General features: G+C 50.6%; 1 protein-coding gene across 1 annotated transcript; it reads right to left on the bottom strand.

Annotated features, from left to right (window-relative positions):
- Positions 1–648: 648 nt before the first annotated feature.
- LRRC59 (leucine rich repeat containing 59) lies at positions 649–11019 on the bottom strand. Its single transcript, XM_045182336.3, has 7 exons — positions 10683–11019; positions 8919–8978; positions 7125–7283; positions 6807–6911; positions 3676–3748; positions 1395–1568; positions 649–1028 (listed from the first exon to the last, which is right to left on the bottom strand). The coding sequence occupies exons 1-7, from the start codon at positions 10785–10787 to the stop codon at positions 784–786; spliced, it is 921 nt and encodes a 306-aa protein (XP_045038271.2). The 5' UTR covers positions 10788–11019; the 3' UTR covers positions 649–783.
- Between the last annotated feature and the right edge of the window lie 4751 nt (positions 11020–15770).

The following is a 15770-nucleotide window of genomic DNA, read 5'->3' as shown; positions in this document are numbered from 1 at the left end:
CCTCGTGACTGAGACGATGTGTGACTCGTGAATCTGTCTACACGAAAGACTCCATACTCTGGCTGCGATACTCAGTTCTGGTGTGAGTTCCGTTCTCTCGGGACGTTATAAGGAAGGCAAAATGATGGGAAAGAAAAAAAGGATACCAGAGCGGAAGTCCAGCTCTGTCAAACTAACTGGGAGACTAAGCAAGTCATGGAAAGCCTCAAGTTCCTGATCAGCAACTGTTCTGTTGGACTGGATAGTCTTAAAGTCCTTTTCAGAGCCTGAGGTTTTGTGTGGTCATCAAAACGTCTGAATGCCTGAGACCCTTAAGAAAACAGGTGTGCCCCTCCCCTCCGATTTGGTGAGTATGGTGTCCCCCTAGTCCCCAGCAACAGCCCACTGCCTCCTGATCTGCCCTGGCTACTCAGGGAGGAATGAAAGGGTTTGTGACATACAAAAGTATAAATGTAGTGACCGCTGACCATTTAGTAGAAATGAGCCTTTACATAGCTTTGTGTAACAGCCAGAAAGGCTCTGTTTTTCTCCCTCTCCCCACCCCCAAGCCTATCCTTTAGGCATGCAGGGTTTTTTTCTCTCCCCACCTTCCACTTATTCCACCAGGGAACCCTGACTGAGGAACAAAGAAGTCCTACAAAGAGGAGGTTCTCAAGTACCAATGAGCAGCCATTTAATGACGGCAGGTAGGTCTGACGCTAAAAAGAGGTTGTGTCCAGCAGAACCCAATTCCATAGGAATCCAAGCTCCGAGGCTGGGAGGCAGCCGGTGTTGCGGACGAGCTCACTGCTGAGAGTCGGTCTGCAGGACCCACTGGAGGATGTGGTGGCTGCGCAGGCCCTGGACCGCATTGTCGTAGATGGCGTTCACGCTGGTGCAGAGGGGCTGCTGCTGCAGCTCTGTCACCCGGCAAACCACCAGCCCACTGGCCACACACAGCAGCAGCAGCAGCAGCAGCTTCAGCACAGCCCAGGACCGGGTGTGTTTCCGGGCAGGTGGCTTACGGGACCGAGAGCCGGACTTGGATTCTGGAGTGACAGTCACAGTAGACAAAAAAGTTCAGTCAGCCTGAGGAGACCCACCCGCTCTACCAACCTACGCTAGCCTCCTCCGTGCAGGTTCACACCCCCCCCCACCCGCCCTTCTTTGATGAGAGCTCCCCAGGCCTGAAGAGAAAACTGTTTTAAGGACACCTGAGCTCTTAAAAACTGTACTACGTGGAGGCAGAAATACAAATGCCTTCTCCTTGGACCTCGAGGGAGACACTCCAAACTGGAACTCATTCTGGATGTCTCACATTGCATCCAGTCCCCAGGATCCTAAGTTCTCGAAAACACACGCGCGAGTCTCCCCACTGTGCCCTGCTGTAGCCTTGCAAGTGAAGGGAGACTTACTCGGGGCCTGATTTGTTTCCTTCTTAGGTTTCTTCTCCTGCTCTCGTTTGGATGCTTTCAGGGCATCGTACTCCTTTCTCCGGCGCTCCTTTTCCTCTGCCTTCTCCCGCTTCCGCAGTTCCCGCTCCTGAGCCTCCTTGGCTCGCTGCTTGGCCTCCCGCTTCTTCTCAGCCTCTACATGAAAATATGCCCCCAAATGGTTTCTCTCCCCACCACCTTCCAGTGTGCTTCCCCAACTGGTTAAAAGTATGGATTCAGCCTCATTTTCCCTAGGTCATGGGTCACAAACAGTGCGTAAAAGGAAGGAGCTGTGTTTCTGCCCTCCCTGCAAATAGTGAGCTGCTCTCAGAGTTTGCGGAGGGGACTCATTAAGAGGTTTCTAGCCACGAGCTGCAGAGAGATTAGGGTGCAGTAACAAGAGGGACATAAGACAGGCGTGGATGATGCGCTGGGTGCTCCTCTAGAACTAGGTACTGACTCAGAAAGCACAGCATCTGACAGCTTCATACAGCTCAGCTCCGAGGAGAGGGAACAATGGAGGTGCTGAGTCTATGGCGTTCCTAGCCCCCCAAGCTACGGAGGGAAAGGTGGCTTGAGAAGGGCAAGTAAGAAGAGAAAGTGAACACTCAGGTTCAGGGTTGGAGATGATAGACATGTTTTTCTCAAACAGCGAGACTAACAGTTTGTAATGTCCAGACTTAACGCGTTCTGATTTACTTTACAGCCAAAGGATGTTTACGTGCGGTACCTAACTCACAAATTATCGGGTTCCAAAATGCATTTCCAAATTAGTTATTTGGAAATCTGAAGTACATTTTTCCAAAGCCAGAAGGCCACAAATGGTGGCTAAATGTCCTTTTAGGGCCTAAAAGCCTAATTGAACCATCCTGTAGCTGAATAGTAGTACTGTAAGTACGGTACTTTCCACTGCTTCTCTATGAACAAACAAGCTCTAAGTCCCAGCTGGGCACCGGGGACGCCAAGAACACACCACCCCTCGGCCTCAAGAGAACATGCCGTCAAGAAGTAAAAGCAGCAGTGGTCAGAGTAAACACGGCGTCACAGGAGCCACGCACGTCTAAGGGACAGTCACAGGTCGGAGTTCTGTCTTAGGGACTGCCTGCAGTCAGTGCCACATACGTCCCTCCTCCAACCACAGGAGTCCTCCAGTAAGGGGCTCAGGAGTCAGCCAGTCAGGCGACAGAGCGCCGGTGTGGCAGGCCTTGTTCTACGTGTCCGAGACACAGCAGTGAAGACGAGCCAGGTTCCAGGGCCTAAGTCACCTACTTTCTAGAGAAGGAGACAAACAATAAACAAGTGAACAAACACTAAAAAAGACAGTGATGTGTGCCAAAGGAAATGACAGAAGATGTGACGGAGGATGACAGGTGGGGTGGCTATTCTAGTTCAGGTGGCTTGGAAAGGGTTAGGGTTAACCTAAGGCAACATTTGAGCAGAGACATGAAGAATTACCTGAAACCAACTCTGGAAAGATCTGAGGGAAAAGGAGACCGAGCAAAGCCCCAAAGATGAGACTGTGCTTGGTGTGTGCGAGCGACAGGAGAGGCCTGTGTGGGTGAAGTTAACAATTCTGTGTGTGGGTGTGGAACAAGGCTGGGAAGTGAGAAGGCTGGGGCCGAGGCGGGCCTTGTCGGCCACGTTACTGAGTTTGAACTCCATTCTAAGTTCAGCTGGAAGCCATTAAAGGGTTCTAAGCAAACAGCAGCATAACTGATGTGTTTAAAAAGCTCTCTGGCTGCTGCGTGGAGAATGACTTTGCAGAGAGGGCACAAGCATGGAGACAGGACACTGTGTGAGGAGGTACTACAGCAGCCCATAGGGTGGAGGCTTGATTTTGGTGGTGGCACTGGAGGCGGAGAAGTGGTCACATAACGGGACGTGCTGACAGACTGGACATAGGAGTGACAGGAAGCAGGAGTCATGGACGGCTTTCTAGTCACTGGTTTCAGTGACTGCAGGGATAGTGATTTCCTGGAAGGAACACTGTGAGGGGCTGAAAGGGACCTGTTTTAGCCATGCTTAATTTGAGATGCCTATTAATCCTCCAAGCAGACAGGGAGACAGGCAGCTGAACATGACTTTGCAGCTAGTGCAAAAACCAGGACTGGGGAGAAGTCCGTCAGACAAAGACAATGCTGTCTACCACCATGCTGTTCCCCGCTGCTCTGCACAGCTCCTCTGCAGGACTCCAGCTCCTGAAGCAGAACCAGCTGCTGGGATCAGGGCCCGGAGGAGGACTTGAGAAGGGACGGCCACCTACCTCGTTCTACCTCCAGCCGCCGCTGCCTCTCTCGCTCCTGGTCCGCCTGCACGGACTTCATGTGCTGTAACACCTGCAAAGGCAGAGGAGGGCGCTCGAGGACCCCACGCGGCAGTGGAAGTGCTCTTCTCAGGGTCCCAGATCATGGGCCGGCAGCTGCGCAGAGCCAATGGAGTGAATCCTCTCTGTAGCCTAACTTAGTGCCAGCCCTGCAGAGGAGTCTATGAGCCCAGTTCACTACAGCTGTCAGGGCAAAAGTTTGTGAACGCAACTGGAATCTGTAAAACCCTGCCATTTACAGTCTCTGCCATGCAGGATTTCACAGAATTCTCCCAGCGACTCTGTGACGAGCAGGGACACCGGTTCCCCCAAGACGCTTTCCTGACCCTCCTCCTTCAGCTGCCGCAGGTTCTCCTCCTCCCCGTGCTGGGGGGTTTTCTTATCTAGCTCATTTGTAAAACTGTGGAGTTCCAAAGGGTAGGGATTACTGTCCTGTCTGTGGGCGAGCACAGAGCTTAGCTCATTACAGGCGCTCAGTCAATACACGTTCGATGAACAACTGACTGGATTCCCCTTTCAAAAGGAAGCAAACAGGTTCTGATGGGGCGAACTGGCCCACGCCGCATGGTCAGAAAGCAGCACAACTGGGAGTTCGGGTCTCCCGAGTCCCCAGAGCCTGTTCCACTCCCTCACGCAGAGGCTGCAGAGCTGGAGGAGAGAGGGCAGGGGCATTCGGCCCAAACACCACACGACCCCCTGGTGCCCTGAGCCCCTCGAATCCTCCTCAGCTCAGTCATGGTGGGCCTCAGATGAAACAACCTCAGAGATTCTCCCGATGGGCCTGGTTAGGGGAACAGGTAAGTGACTTTTTTTTTTTTTTAGGTCTGTTTGTATTTTTTAGAAGCTGGTATTCCTTGGATGTAGGGGACAGAGTGTAAGCCTGGAGTTCAACACAATCCTGACCCCACCACTTACTTATTCGCAGTGTGACCTTAGCCAGTGCTTAACCTTTCTGAGCAGATACTCTCAGTTGGAAAATGGAGATAAGGCTTCTCTGACCTGTTGCACAGATTAGATTACAGGACTTGTACTAGCTGCCAACATAACCCTCGGCCTTATATGTGCTCAATAAATCCTACTGCTTTCTTACTTCAGCTTCTTCACTGCATCAGTGAAAAAGAGGAAAACCTGAACTATTTTAAATTATGAGAGCAAACTGTCCGTGTTTCACTACTGCACTAGACACCCTACAGGACAGACAGCTATGCAAACGAAATTATTTTACTCTGCGGGAACTTCAGACAGGCACGCACCCATCACGAGAGGGCTCGGGCGCGGACCTGCAAAAGCAGCTCCCTCCAACAGCCTGGTCTGAAGCCGCAAGGAACCCTGTCCTGTGCAGCGCAGGAGTCTAACCTCTCCGAAGGGACTCGAGCTTCCTAAAAACTGGCTTCTCAACAAGGAGTTACAGGATCTGGAAGAAGGGAAAGCATGATGGAGACAGGCAGCCCAAGTTCAAAGTCCCTGTGTCGCTCTGAACTCTGAATTGTAAATAAGCACCAACCATGCCGTTGGTTTTAGGGAGTGTACGGCCAACTACGTAAAAAGTGGGGAGGTTTAAGAGATGTCCCCTTTTCCCCTACATCAGGAGTTACTTACCCGAAAACACAGCCAGCTCAGAAATGGGAGAGACCCCTCTAGTCTAGACTGTAAGCCCTCGAGGGTAGACTTTGTCTGCCTCTCCGAGTCCACAGCAAATAGTAAGTGCTTGATGAATACTGCTGAACTAACAATTTATTTTTAAAAGGTGCTTTCCTACGTACCAAGCTGATCTAACCCATGAACACACAGGATGAGACCTAAACTAGCTCCTGGAGACGAGTGACCTCATTCTGACTGGCCCACACCACAACCCTGCAGTGCCTGGAGGTGCGCCATGGGAGACCACACCCACAATGCACTGTGCTGCCGGGGACTTTGTCTGGAAGGTATGTGTCAGTACTGCTAAAGACCTTTGCACTCAATAAAAATCATTTTTATAAGTCACAAAGTACAAAGTATTAGCAATTTCATATGGTTCAATGTGTTACTTGTTGAACGAATATGTGGACAAGCGAAAGGCCTGTGCACAGTGAAGGTTTCTCGTGTCGGAGATGTGAACGCCTGCTTCCCAGGGTTTTGAGGGCTATGAAGCCCCTAAACCGTGTGGGACAAAGGGAGAGTGGTCCGTGGCAGCTACTACGGTCTCTGAAACAAACGTCGCTCCTGGAGCACCACGTTTTCAGAAGAGGATTTTGCTGGCCACCAGCACTGTTCCCAGCTGAGGGCAAACTGTCGCCTTGGCTACTAGGCTGTCTCCACTTTGTCATTGGTTTCTTGTGACAACGGGTGGTACGGATGATGGGCCTAGCGAAGAAGCCCTGAGCTAATGATAAGAAGGGCCATGACTCTCCAGCTATACAGAGACCATCATATGCATTTCACTTACATCCATTCAGACTTAAAGTTAAGTCCTTTTTGTTCACCATGCCCCTTAAACATAGCCAAAGTCATCTGGTGCTCAGCCGAAGCAGCGGCAATCCATTCTAAAGCCGGCGGGGAAAAGTGACTATAGTTGGGAGTCTTTGAGAGGTGGGTCTAGTACTGTTCTTAGGGGCCTTGTGTGGCCTCTTCAAGGTTAATGGCAGTTGTTTGCCTTCCATGCTGCCTTTATTTCCTCACGATGTCGAATGACTCAACTGCAAAGGATATGTCTGTTTATAGCTACAAACTCACAAACATTCACCAACACCTTTATTATCAAAATTCCTACAATAACTGACTCAGAAAGGCCACAGCCCATAACCTTCTTGTCCCATTCAGATAACACCTGACAGTGAAATGCTGCTCTGGGAAGGTCCTGGTTTCTTAAGAACTGAAGTCCCGCAGCAGGGCAGAGATGGTGCTGTTCTACTACTTGCGGAGTAAACACAAAGTCCCTCTGCTTGCCAGGCTCGTGGCAGACGTGTATCACTGAGACCCTAGTGCCTTCACCCACACACAGCGACGGTGCCTTCAGAGGGAAAGCGAGAGGAGGCAGAGGCAAGTCCCGGGAGAGAGCGTGAGGGAGACACCGGGAGCTCCGCGCTTACCTTGCTGGCGCACTGCTTACACTGCTTCTCGTCCAAGCAGTCCCCTGCCACTTTGGCCAGGGCAGGGTCCAGGGGATTATCCTTCAGGTCCAGCCACTTCAGGCTCTAGAGGGGCAGAGAGGCTGGCTAAGGCCTTAAGTTCCCACACAGAGTCCCTCCAAGAGCAACAAAATGAGTAGGACGAGAGTCCCTGTGTCCCAGCTGCAGGGAAAGTCCCTGGCAGCGTCTCTATCAGCCAGCCCTTTGCAAAGCCATGTCCCACGTGTCCCTGAGCCCTCTGCCACACCGGGCCGAGAACACCAGTTCATGAATCATTACCTTGAGCTGAGCAAAGCTGACAGGCAGGGTGACCAGTTTGTTGTTGAGGAGGTCCAGGTGCTGGAGGTTGACCAGACGGCCAAAGTCAGCTGGCAGCTGCTGCAGTTTGTTCTTACTCAGGTCCAGCCTCACCAGGTGCGTGAGGCCGCAGAAATCCGACTAGGACCCAAAGAAAGGACACCTGAGCCTGGGGCTCACACACCTTGATGAGGCAGTCCTGAAGCCCCCAAGTCGGAGGCCCCATGTGTAAATCCCGACTACATTTTACCAGCTATTCTACCTCAGATGAAAATGGACACAACAAACATCACCCTTGGTGGTAAATAGCGAGCTGTGTCTGCAAAAGGGCCGAGCGCAAAGTAGGCACAAGGTAAGTGTGGGTTCCTTCACCCGCAGTTCTCCCCCTGACCTATCCTCCACATTGCTCCTGGAGTGACTGGGGACCCACTCCGTTCTCCCACGCCACCCTTCCACAGGAGCTGTCAAAACACAGTGAGACCAACTGTTTTCCTAAAAAGATCAAGCACCCCTTGAATAACGGGTGCTATTGTTATTTCTGTAGCACCCAGAACAGGCGCCCTAGAGTGTTCTTTACACGACTGACAGAGCGGGTGAGGCCCACCCTACCCATATCCTGGCCCTTCTCCAGCACAGGCCAAACCACCCCTCTTGTCATTAAGCCTCTCTCAGCTCCACTCCGAGTGACGTTCCAACTTCGGCTAACGAGGCACTACTCGTGCTCCCTGGGGACTTACAAGTGCCAGGGGCTCTGCACTGCAGAGGAAGGCAAGACAACTGACATGGACTGAGACGGACACTTAGGGGTGCGGAGTGACCATCTGACAGAGAGTACAGCAGGTGTCGGGTGGCAAGGGACGGCTGCCCTTCTTTAATTAGGCACAGAACACCTCCTGGAAGAAGTGGGATCTCAGGTGCCTTTTCCAGTGTCAGATATGGCCCGGAAGAGCTGCGGGACGACGCGAAGACAGCGAGTGAGAGCCCCAGGTGAACGCTGGGAATGGACTAAGGACCCAGTGAAGAAACTACCAGCTTCTGAGATTCAATTCCTGAGCCCAACAGAGAATGGCAAGGAGTGACGTGGCCAGGGTAACGAGTGGGAAAGGCAACAGTGACGACACACTCAGGCCTGACTGTGAAGGAGCAGGGCTACGGCGGAGAGAGCATCCGCTACCCGGGAGAGGCTGAAGGGCTGAATGACTCCAGCGCCTACATGGGTGGAGCAAACGAAGAAGTGGTACGAGAAAAATCAAAAGGATTTGACCACAGACCGCATGTGCTGGACACAAAAAGGTATCTCAAGTAATTAAAGATCAAAAGGATAATGAGACAGAAGCCCCCTAAAAAATCACACTTTTTCCTGTTCCCCATCAAACGATGCACAAGGAGGCTGTTAATAAACACCTTTCCCCCTGAAATGCAGAGCAGTTTACAAAGGTCTCCAGCCTCCTCTAGGCAATAGGGAGGTAAACTAGTTTTCAACTAAGAAAATAAGGCAGAAAAAAGATGAGCCCGGTAAGTGACTCAGCCAGCATCCCATCGTTGACTTCGGTTTTCTGCTGCCTGACTTTCTCGCTATTCTAAAGCATGCGGCCCCTACCTGTGCTTCCTTTCCTGCAGAGACGAACCACCCTGCTCTATCCCCAACACATTCGGATACAACTGAAACCTGCCTACAGGCCCATCCTAAAATTATGCCTTACAACGCAACTCCCCCAAACAGGAAGATGAAGCATCGGGGCTCTAGAAGGAGTCGCGCTTGCTTGCCAGTCTTACCGGTAGAGCAGTCAGCTTATTGCAGGACAGATCCAGTATGGTGGCCTTTGGAAGGGCAGCCTAGGAAAGGGAAGGAGAACAAAACGTCAGATCAACACATGCAGTGATATCTGCTAAGGGAGCATTTACCAGTTCCCATGATTAGGAAAGGCCTTTAAAAACAAACACTAAAGTATAATGTTCCTAGGGGTAGGAGAGGGGAAATGAGCTGGTCAACCGCAAGGGAGGGAAGAATGCAAAGAACAGGGGTTTGGCTGTGGAACAGCCAAGGAAAGAAAACAGATTCTTGGAAATTCTCTCTCCCACTTCTAATAGTTTCTTCAGCACCCTTCCCTATTAGGTTTCGGGGCAGGGATTGTGTCTAACATGGCTTTGCGATTTCCACATTCCCTCGTTCAGACCTTGCAGGCACTCACTATGCACGTTGGCTGCTTCATGACTGAGTGAACAAATGAGTGAGTATCAGAGCGAAGGCAAGGCCCTCTCGGCCCATCCCCATCCTCCCTGGTGTTCAGGACTGGAGGCGCTCAGCAAAACTGACGCGTTTTCTCCCTAGGGGCAATGCTGGGCTGACCGGATACCCGGAGCGAATGCTTTCGGACAGCAGGCCTAAGGCCAGCTGGAAACAAGGCTGGCGCTCTTCCTGGGGTGGGGGAAAAGCCAAATACTCAGTAAAGGTCCCTGGGCCAACCTACACTTTCCAATGGTCAGAAAGTCCCAGGAATAAAGTCTGACCACCTAAAAATGTTTTAGATAGTACAGTGGGAAGAAAGCCATTCTAACAGCTCCATGTATCAGCATTTGCTACCAGCCAAATATTTCACATTACAATCTTACTGAATCCTCACAACCTCTATGAGACGGGAACTGTTATCACCATTTTATAACTGAAGAAATCTAGGCATAAAAGTTAACTAGCTTGCCAAAGACACTCAGCTCTTAAGCAGTGGTGTTGATATATTAACTGGAAATCCAGTGCTAATCTCCATACTACACAGCCAAGGCAGAGGACAGACTAGGTCAAGCGCCAAAGGCAGTGAGAAAAGTCTACCTCATCCAAAGTGAGGCCAGAGAGGAGGGTGCAGGTGGGGACCAGGTGCGAAAAGCAGGGATGAACGATCTCACTCCACTTTGGCAACTAGCTGTGTAATCTCCCAAGGGCCACAGGCCTCAGTTTCCTGGGTGGGACTGTGGGAGTAGAGGGGTTTGGAGGGATGGACCCCGGGATTCCGGTGCAAGAGACCTTGCCAACCAAGCACTGAGACCTCATCTTTTTCAATGAAGGACGCCTCCGGGCTGAGGTGGCCAAAGGGGATTGGTGGTTTCCTAGGAAAGCCGGGTTCTGAGCCACACCCCGCTTTACCCGGACGCCTACCTCTCAGACTTAGTCATTCATTCATTTGTTCATTCATTCTCCGAATACATCCAGCAACCGCTCCGTGGACTCCTACCTGGAGTCAAGCACCGAGCGGGGCGCTGTGAAAAAACCCCAAATGGGAGGCGGGGAGATTCACTCTTGGCCTATACAAAGCCCAATTCCAAATAAGCAGCTCCGACCGACCCCTTGTTCTGGAACTACGCCAAAGTGACACGTGTACATCCCAGGAAGAACGCTGGGGCCGGACGCAACCTCCCCGGTGACTTAGTTCCACTTCCCCCCACCTTATTTTAAGACGTGAAAACAGGCATGAGAAAGGAGGCAGCCCACGCAAGGGCCAGCATCAGTCGCGAGTGGACGCCTGGGCCTCGCGCGACTATACTGACCAGCTCCTTGACCGGGACCTCGTTCAGGTCGCTGAGGCTCAGGTCCAGCTCATTGCCATCCAGCTTGTCGCGGAGATTCCCGCCCTTGCTACCGGCCTTGGTCATGGTGACGCCGGCTGAGCGGGTCCTGGCTCCGGGGCTCCGACCTGCAGGAGATACCTGAGAAGCCGTTCCTCGGCTCAGCGGACTTGCACCCAACCCACAACGTCCTCCGCCGCCCCAGATGCGAAACCTCCGCGCTCGGCCGCCCGCCCGGCCGCACTCCGATCCCTGCGCCCTGCTCCCACCGGTGCCGCCGCGACGACGACGACCACTTCCGTGTCCACGTCACCTTCCGCGGCCACCGAGACGGGCAAGGCCAGAGTGGCCCTGGCCGGTGCGGGAGCGCCGTCTGGCGCCTAGGGCAGCGCACTGCAGCCGCCACCAACACGAGAGAGGCGGGGCATCCGCGTTCGCTGGTGACTCGGGGACACGTCCGCGGACGACCTCGCGGACCAAGCCAGGAGGCCAAAGGGCACGGGAATGGGAGTCGGGAGGCCTGGGCTGAATCCAAAACTGACCTCATGAGATCGCCCCTATTCCCCTGGACTAGGAGCCGCAACTGTCCTTCAAAAGTGCTCCCTCTCCTCTATTTAACAATCTAAATTATCCGGCAAATTCAACCTCTGAATGTCCCTTATCCCTTCCTCACCGCCCCAGACCTTGTCCGGGCAGCCATCAACTTGGGGCGCGGATCCCTGAGTCTCTCTTCCTCTCATCCACCGGCTGCCCAGAGGATGTTTCTAAAACTCTAGCCAGGGCCCTTCAAACCTCAGCTACCTCGTGGATGTGGTTCACTCTCCCTTCCAGACTGGGCCCTGCCTTCTTCTGCAGCCTCCTCATAAGCCCGGGTCCCTGCCTGGGATGCAGTGTAGAGCCCCAGCAGGTGGCCTCCTCACCTTTCCCTGTCCAGCAACGGCCCCGCCTTCTCCACCCACCTCTGCTTAGCTAACCCCCCAGTCCTTCAGGAAATCTCCCCGACCACCTAGTGAAGCCCAGACTGAGTTAGGGGTCCCTCCCCAGGGCTCTGACGATGCCCTGTGTGCTGCCTTAGTATCAGAGGTGGTAGAGCTTGGTGACTAAGGTGGGGCTTCTGTCACTAGGCCAACTGGATATTAATCTTGGCTCTGCCCCTTGGTACTTTGGAAACCTTAAGCAATCACCATGCCTAATCTGTGAATACATAATAATGCCTTTTTGAGAAGGACTGAATGAGTGAAACACAGGAACAGCTTGCACTGGACTTAGTAAGAACCCAGTAAATACTAGCTATAATTCATAATCTGTCTTGTGTTATATTTATCTTTGTGTGCCTGTCCTCCACCCTGGATTGTGAAGGGCAGGGATTTTATCTTTGTAACCCCACTATCCAAGCATCTGATGCATGATAGTTGCTCATTCGGGTGTTTGTTGAATGGATGAATGAAGCACTTTACCCACTCCAAACCTCGGTTTCCTCATCTTTGAAATGGGGGATTAAGGCTTATCTCAGAGGGGAAATGTGAAGACCAAATGAAGTCAGTGCAAAGGTCTACTCATTTAATAAATTCTCGTGTGCACTCCTCCTGCCCCCCGAGAGTCACTATGCTGAGCTTTGGGAAATAGACAAGGGCAATTGGGTAGTAAGATATTAGCCCTTGGCAATCTCTAAAGCCCTGTAGTATCCATTATCTTATTGTGATAATGTACATTAAAAGACTATGGGACACATTATTGTGTATCTTCCTTTTACAAAGAAAGAAAGTCAGGGGAGAGGAATGCCTTGTCCTTAGTCATCCAGCGGGTTGGAGGGGGCAGACCCAGATCTTTTGATTCCAAATCCTGTTGCTTTTCCCCACACGCTATTTTCCCTCACCCCCTCCCACGGGAGCCCACAGTCGACACAAATAACTGCTGCGTAAAATAGAAAGAACAAGGGTTCTAACACATATAGACAAAATCTGCGTGTGAATGTTCAGGGCTGTGCAGATATACGTGATAACGTCACTCTGTCCTGATTTACATATATCATCTCTCTGAAATCAGCCGTATGTGGCAGATATTATCTCAGTTTTACAAAGGAAGTAATTGAGGCTCAGCAAGGCCATCTATTTAACTGTTTAAGGACAGTCACAGCAAGTAAGTAAATGCATTTCAAGAAAGGTGGGTCATACCCACCACGGCAGGAAGGAGGAGCCTAGGAAGAAAGAAGAAACCAGAAAAGGCCCCACAAGGAGGTGGCATTTCAGTTGGGCTTTGAAGAATGGCTCCGAGTCCGACCGGAAGAGACACACCGGCCGGGCCGGAGAAGCGAAGCAGTGCAGCATCAGGAGTTGACAGCAGCTGTTTACTTTGAGAAAGATTTGTTTATGCCCCTAAGGCTGTCAACCTGCATATTCATGAGAAAGTGAAGCCTGTCATCTGTTGGCGGCTTTTTCGAGAGCCTGGTTCGGTGCTGTGGCCCCCAAGCCAAGTGACCCCTGGTGCCTGCCCGTTGATGCTATGTGAGGGAGCCTGAGAAGCCCGAGATCGGGACCAGGATAAGAGGCAGCTATTCTTGGTCAGACCTTGGGCGTCAGGTCAGCATTGCTTCTGCTAGCTCTAGTGTGATCTTGGCACGCCGCTCCACCTCCCCTGTTTCTCCCTCTGTAAAATGGGAGTAATAAAATGGGAACGTGTGTCAGGGACCCGCAGAGAGACACGTGAGGAGCCAAATAGCACTATGCAGCCTGAGTCAAACTTCCGAGCGCGGCGGGGCCCCCTTCACGGTTTGTCATCACAGTCAGAGGTGGATTGAAATAAAGGCAGACTCAGGCGCCCTTGAAGACTGCAGTCCCCAAAGTACTTTTTAAAACGAATGATCTCTATTTACAGAGCTTACCGTTCTTATTTACTTAAAGCAAATTTATGTATTTGCTTTAAATAAGTTCACGTGTAAAATAATACGCCATGTTCCTGTAAATCAGCCCATGCCCAAATCAGCTTCATATTTAAAGCAACTACAGTTAGAAATCCTAACAAGAGTTTTGTTTTGTTCTTTTTTTTTTTTAATGAGTTTATTTGAGCTAAAACTGATGACAAATGCTTGGAAACAAGATCTCAAATGCTGCCTGTTTTGTTTTTAGAAGGAGGTAAAAATGATCTTGAAATGAATATTAGAGGGGGGAATGAAATTAATATGGAAGGATAAATGTACAATAATTGCTAACACTTCATGAAATGGAAAAAAAATTGCCACAAGGGGCCTCTTGCTCAACCACATATTAGACCTTATGATAAAATTCAAAACGTCTAGCATTGTCATAGGCAGGTGTCAATGGAACAACAGAGACAACCTGGAAACAGATACAAATGTATATGAGTCCTTAATGTATAATTAAGATTGCATTTAAAGCCAAAAGGGAAATGGCTGAATAAATCAGAATGTGATTAAATTAAGGGTCTGGAGATGGAGAGATTGCCCGGGATTATTCAGGTAGCCCCAAGTACAATCCTAAGTGTCCTTATAAGAAAGGTAGAGGCCCTGGCTGTTGTGGCTCAGTGGATTGAGCTCTGGCCTGTGAACCAAAAGGTCACCGGCTCAATTCCCAGTCAGGACACACGCCTGGATTGCAGGCCAGCTCCCCAGCGGGAGACAGCCGACTGATGTTTCTCTCTCACACATGGATATTTCTCTCCCTCTCTTTCTCCCTCCTTGCCGCTTCTCTAGAAATAAATAAAATCTTTTTTTTTTTTTAAAGAAACTTAAAAAGAAACAAAAGAAAGGCAGAGGGAGCTTGGACACAGAAGAGGAGACAATGTGACCCAATGTGACCTTGGAGGCAGAGATGAGAGTGCTGTGGCCACAAGCCTGATGCGGATCCTGGCCAGCAGGATCCTGTGTTGTGGTGGCAATAGACAAATACACATGGACTACAGAAATCCCGTGGAGAAAAAGGGAGGGCACAGCCACTCTCTAAGTGAGAGAGGGCGAGAGGGTAGAGAGAGCCGACCCCTGCCTGGACAGGCTTTTATTGCTTTTCGAAGTACATTACATCAAGAATGGTCCTCATTTACTATGAACAGGTTTGTTTTGGGTAGTTACCTTTTACAGGTAACAAAGGACAAGGTGTTGCTAATTACATCAGAGAAGAAGGATATTTGCAAATGTAAAGGGAAAAGTGGTTGAACTGGTTACACTCCATACTTGGGTGGTTTAGCTCAGATTTTAGGAAGTTAAAGATACTCAGTAAACATTTGCTGCCTCAATCCAGGTTGAGGGAGTTTTAGCAAAAGCAAGTCTCATAGCAGCCTAGGTACAATGTAGCCTGATTCCCCACGGGAGTACCTGTTCATGGGCATGGATCCTACCTGCTGAAACTCGCACCCACTGGCTTTTCCAAGGGGGAGCTGGGCTACATTTCCCACGCATGGAACAGTTCCCTATACAAGCCAAGGACTACCTGGACCTGAAAGAGACAAAGAACAATTCTCCTCTGGAGCCTCTAAAAGGAACCAACCCTGCCAATACTTGGATTTTAGTCCCATAAGACTCACTTCTTCTAATCTCTAGAACTGTAAGATAATAAACTTTTGCTGTTTAAGCCACTAAATTTGTGTGATTTATTCCACCAATAATAGGAAACTAATGTACTACTCCTTTGTCTGGACTGTGAGAATTTCTGCAACATGCCTAGGGTAGGTGCCTGTCCCCTGTGCCCCCTATCCTACAGCACTGGTCATATTGCCTGCCACTGTCGGTCTCAGAGTTGGTGTCCTTTACTAGCAAGCTCCCTGAGGACAGATGTCCTGTCTCATTCATGTCTCCAGACTAAGCACCCAGCATTGTGCCTGGTATTAAGTCAGCACTCAATGAACGTCTATTAAACCATGAGTGAGGAAAAGGAAGATAAATAAGATTTGTTCTAATTTATCAAGACACTGGGTCCTTATCCAAGACTTTCCAGTTAACGTTAGCTCTCGACTTTGACTCAAGTTAAAAATGAAATCATCCAAAGACAGATTTTTGCCCCATATTCTTTCTGAAAGTGAGACTTTCACAACTTTTGGCAGCTGCTGGGATTGCAGCTT

The sequence above is a fragment of the Desmodus rotundus genome, chromosome 9 (genome assembly GCF_022682495.2).
Source record: "Desmodus rotundus isolate HL8 chromosome 9, HLdesRot8A.1, whole genome shotgun sequence".
Classification (NCBI taxonomy): Eukaryota; Metazoa; Chordata; class Mammalia; order Chiroptera; family Phyllostomidae; genus Desmodus; species Desmodus rotundus.
Note: the sequence above shows the minus strand (reverse complement) of the source record. Positions and strands in the feature narration are given on the sequence as shown.

Excerpts from the sequence above, each read along its gene's own strand:
- LRRC59 (XM_045182336.3), bottom strand. The coding sequence starts at position 10,787 with ATGACCAAGGCCGGTAGCAAGGGCGGGAATCTCCGCGACAAGCTGGAT. Across the intron at positions 6,912-7,124 it reads TCAGCTTTGCTCAGCTCAAG|AGCCTGAAGTGGCTGGACCT; the intron begins GTAATGATTCAT and ends CTGCCCCTCTAG. Across the intron at positions 1,029-1,394 it reads GGAAACAAATCAGGCCCCGA|AATCCAAGTCCGGCTCTCGG; the intron begins GTAAGTCTCCCT and ends CTGTCACTCCAG.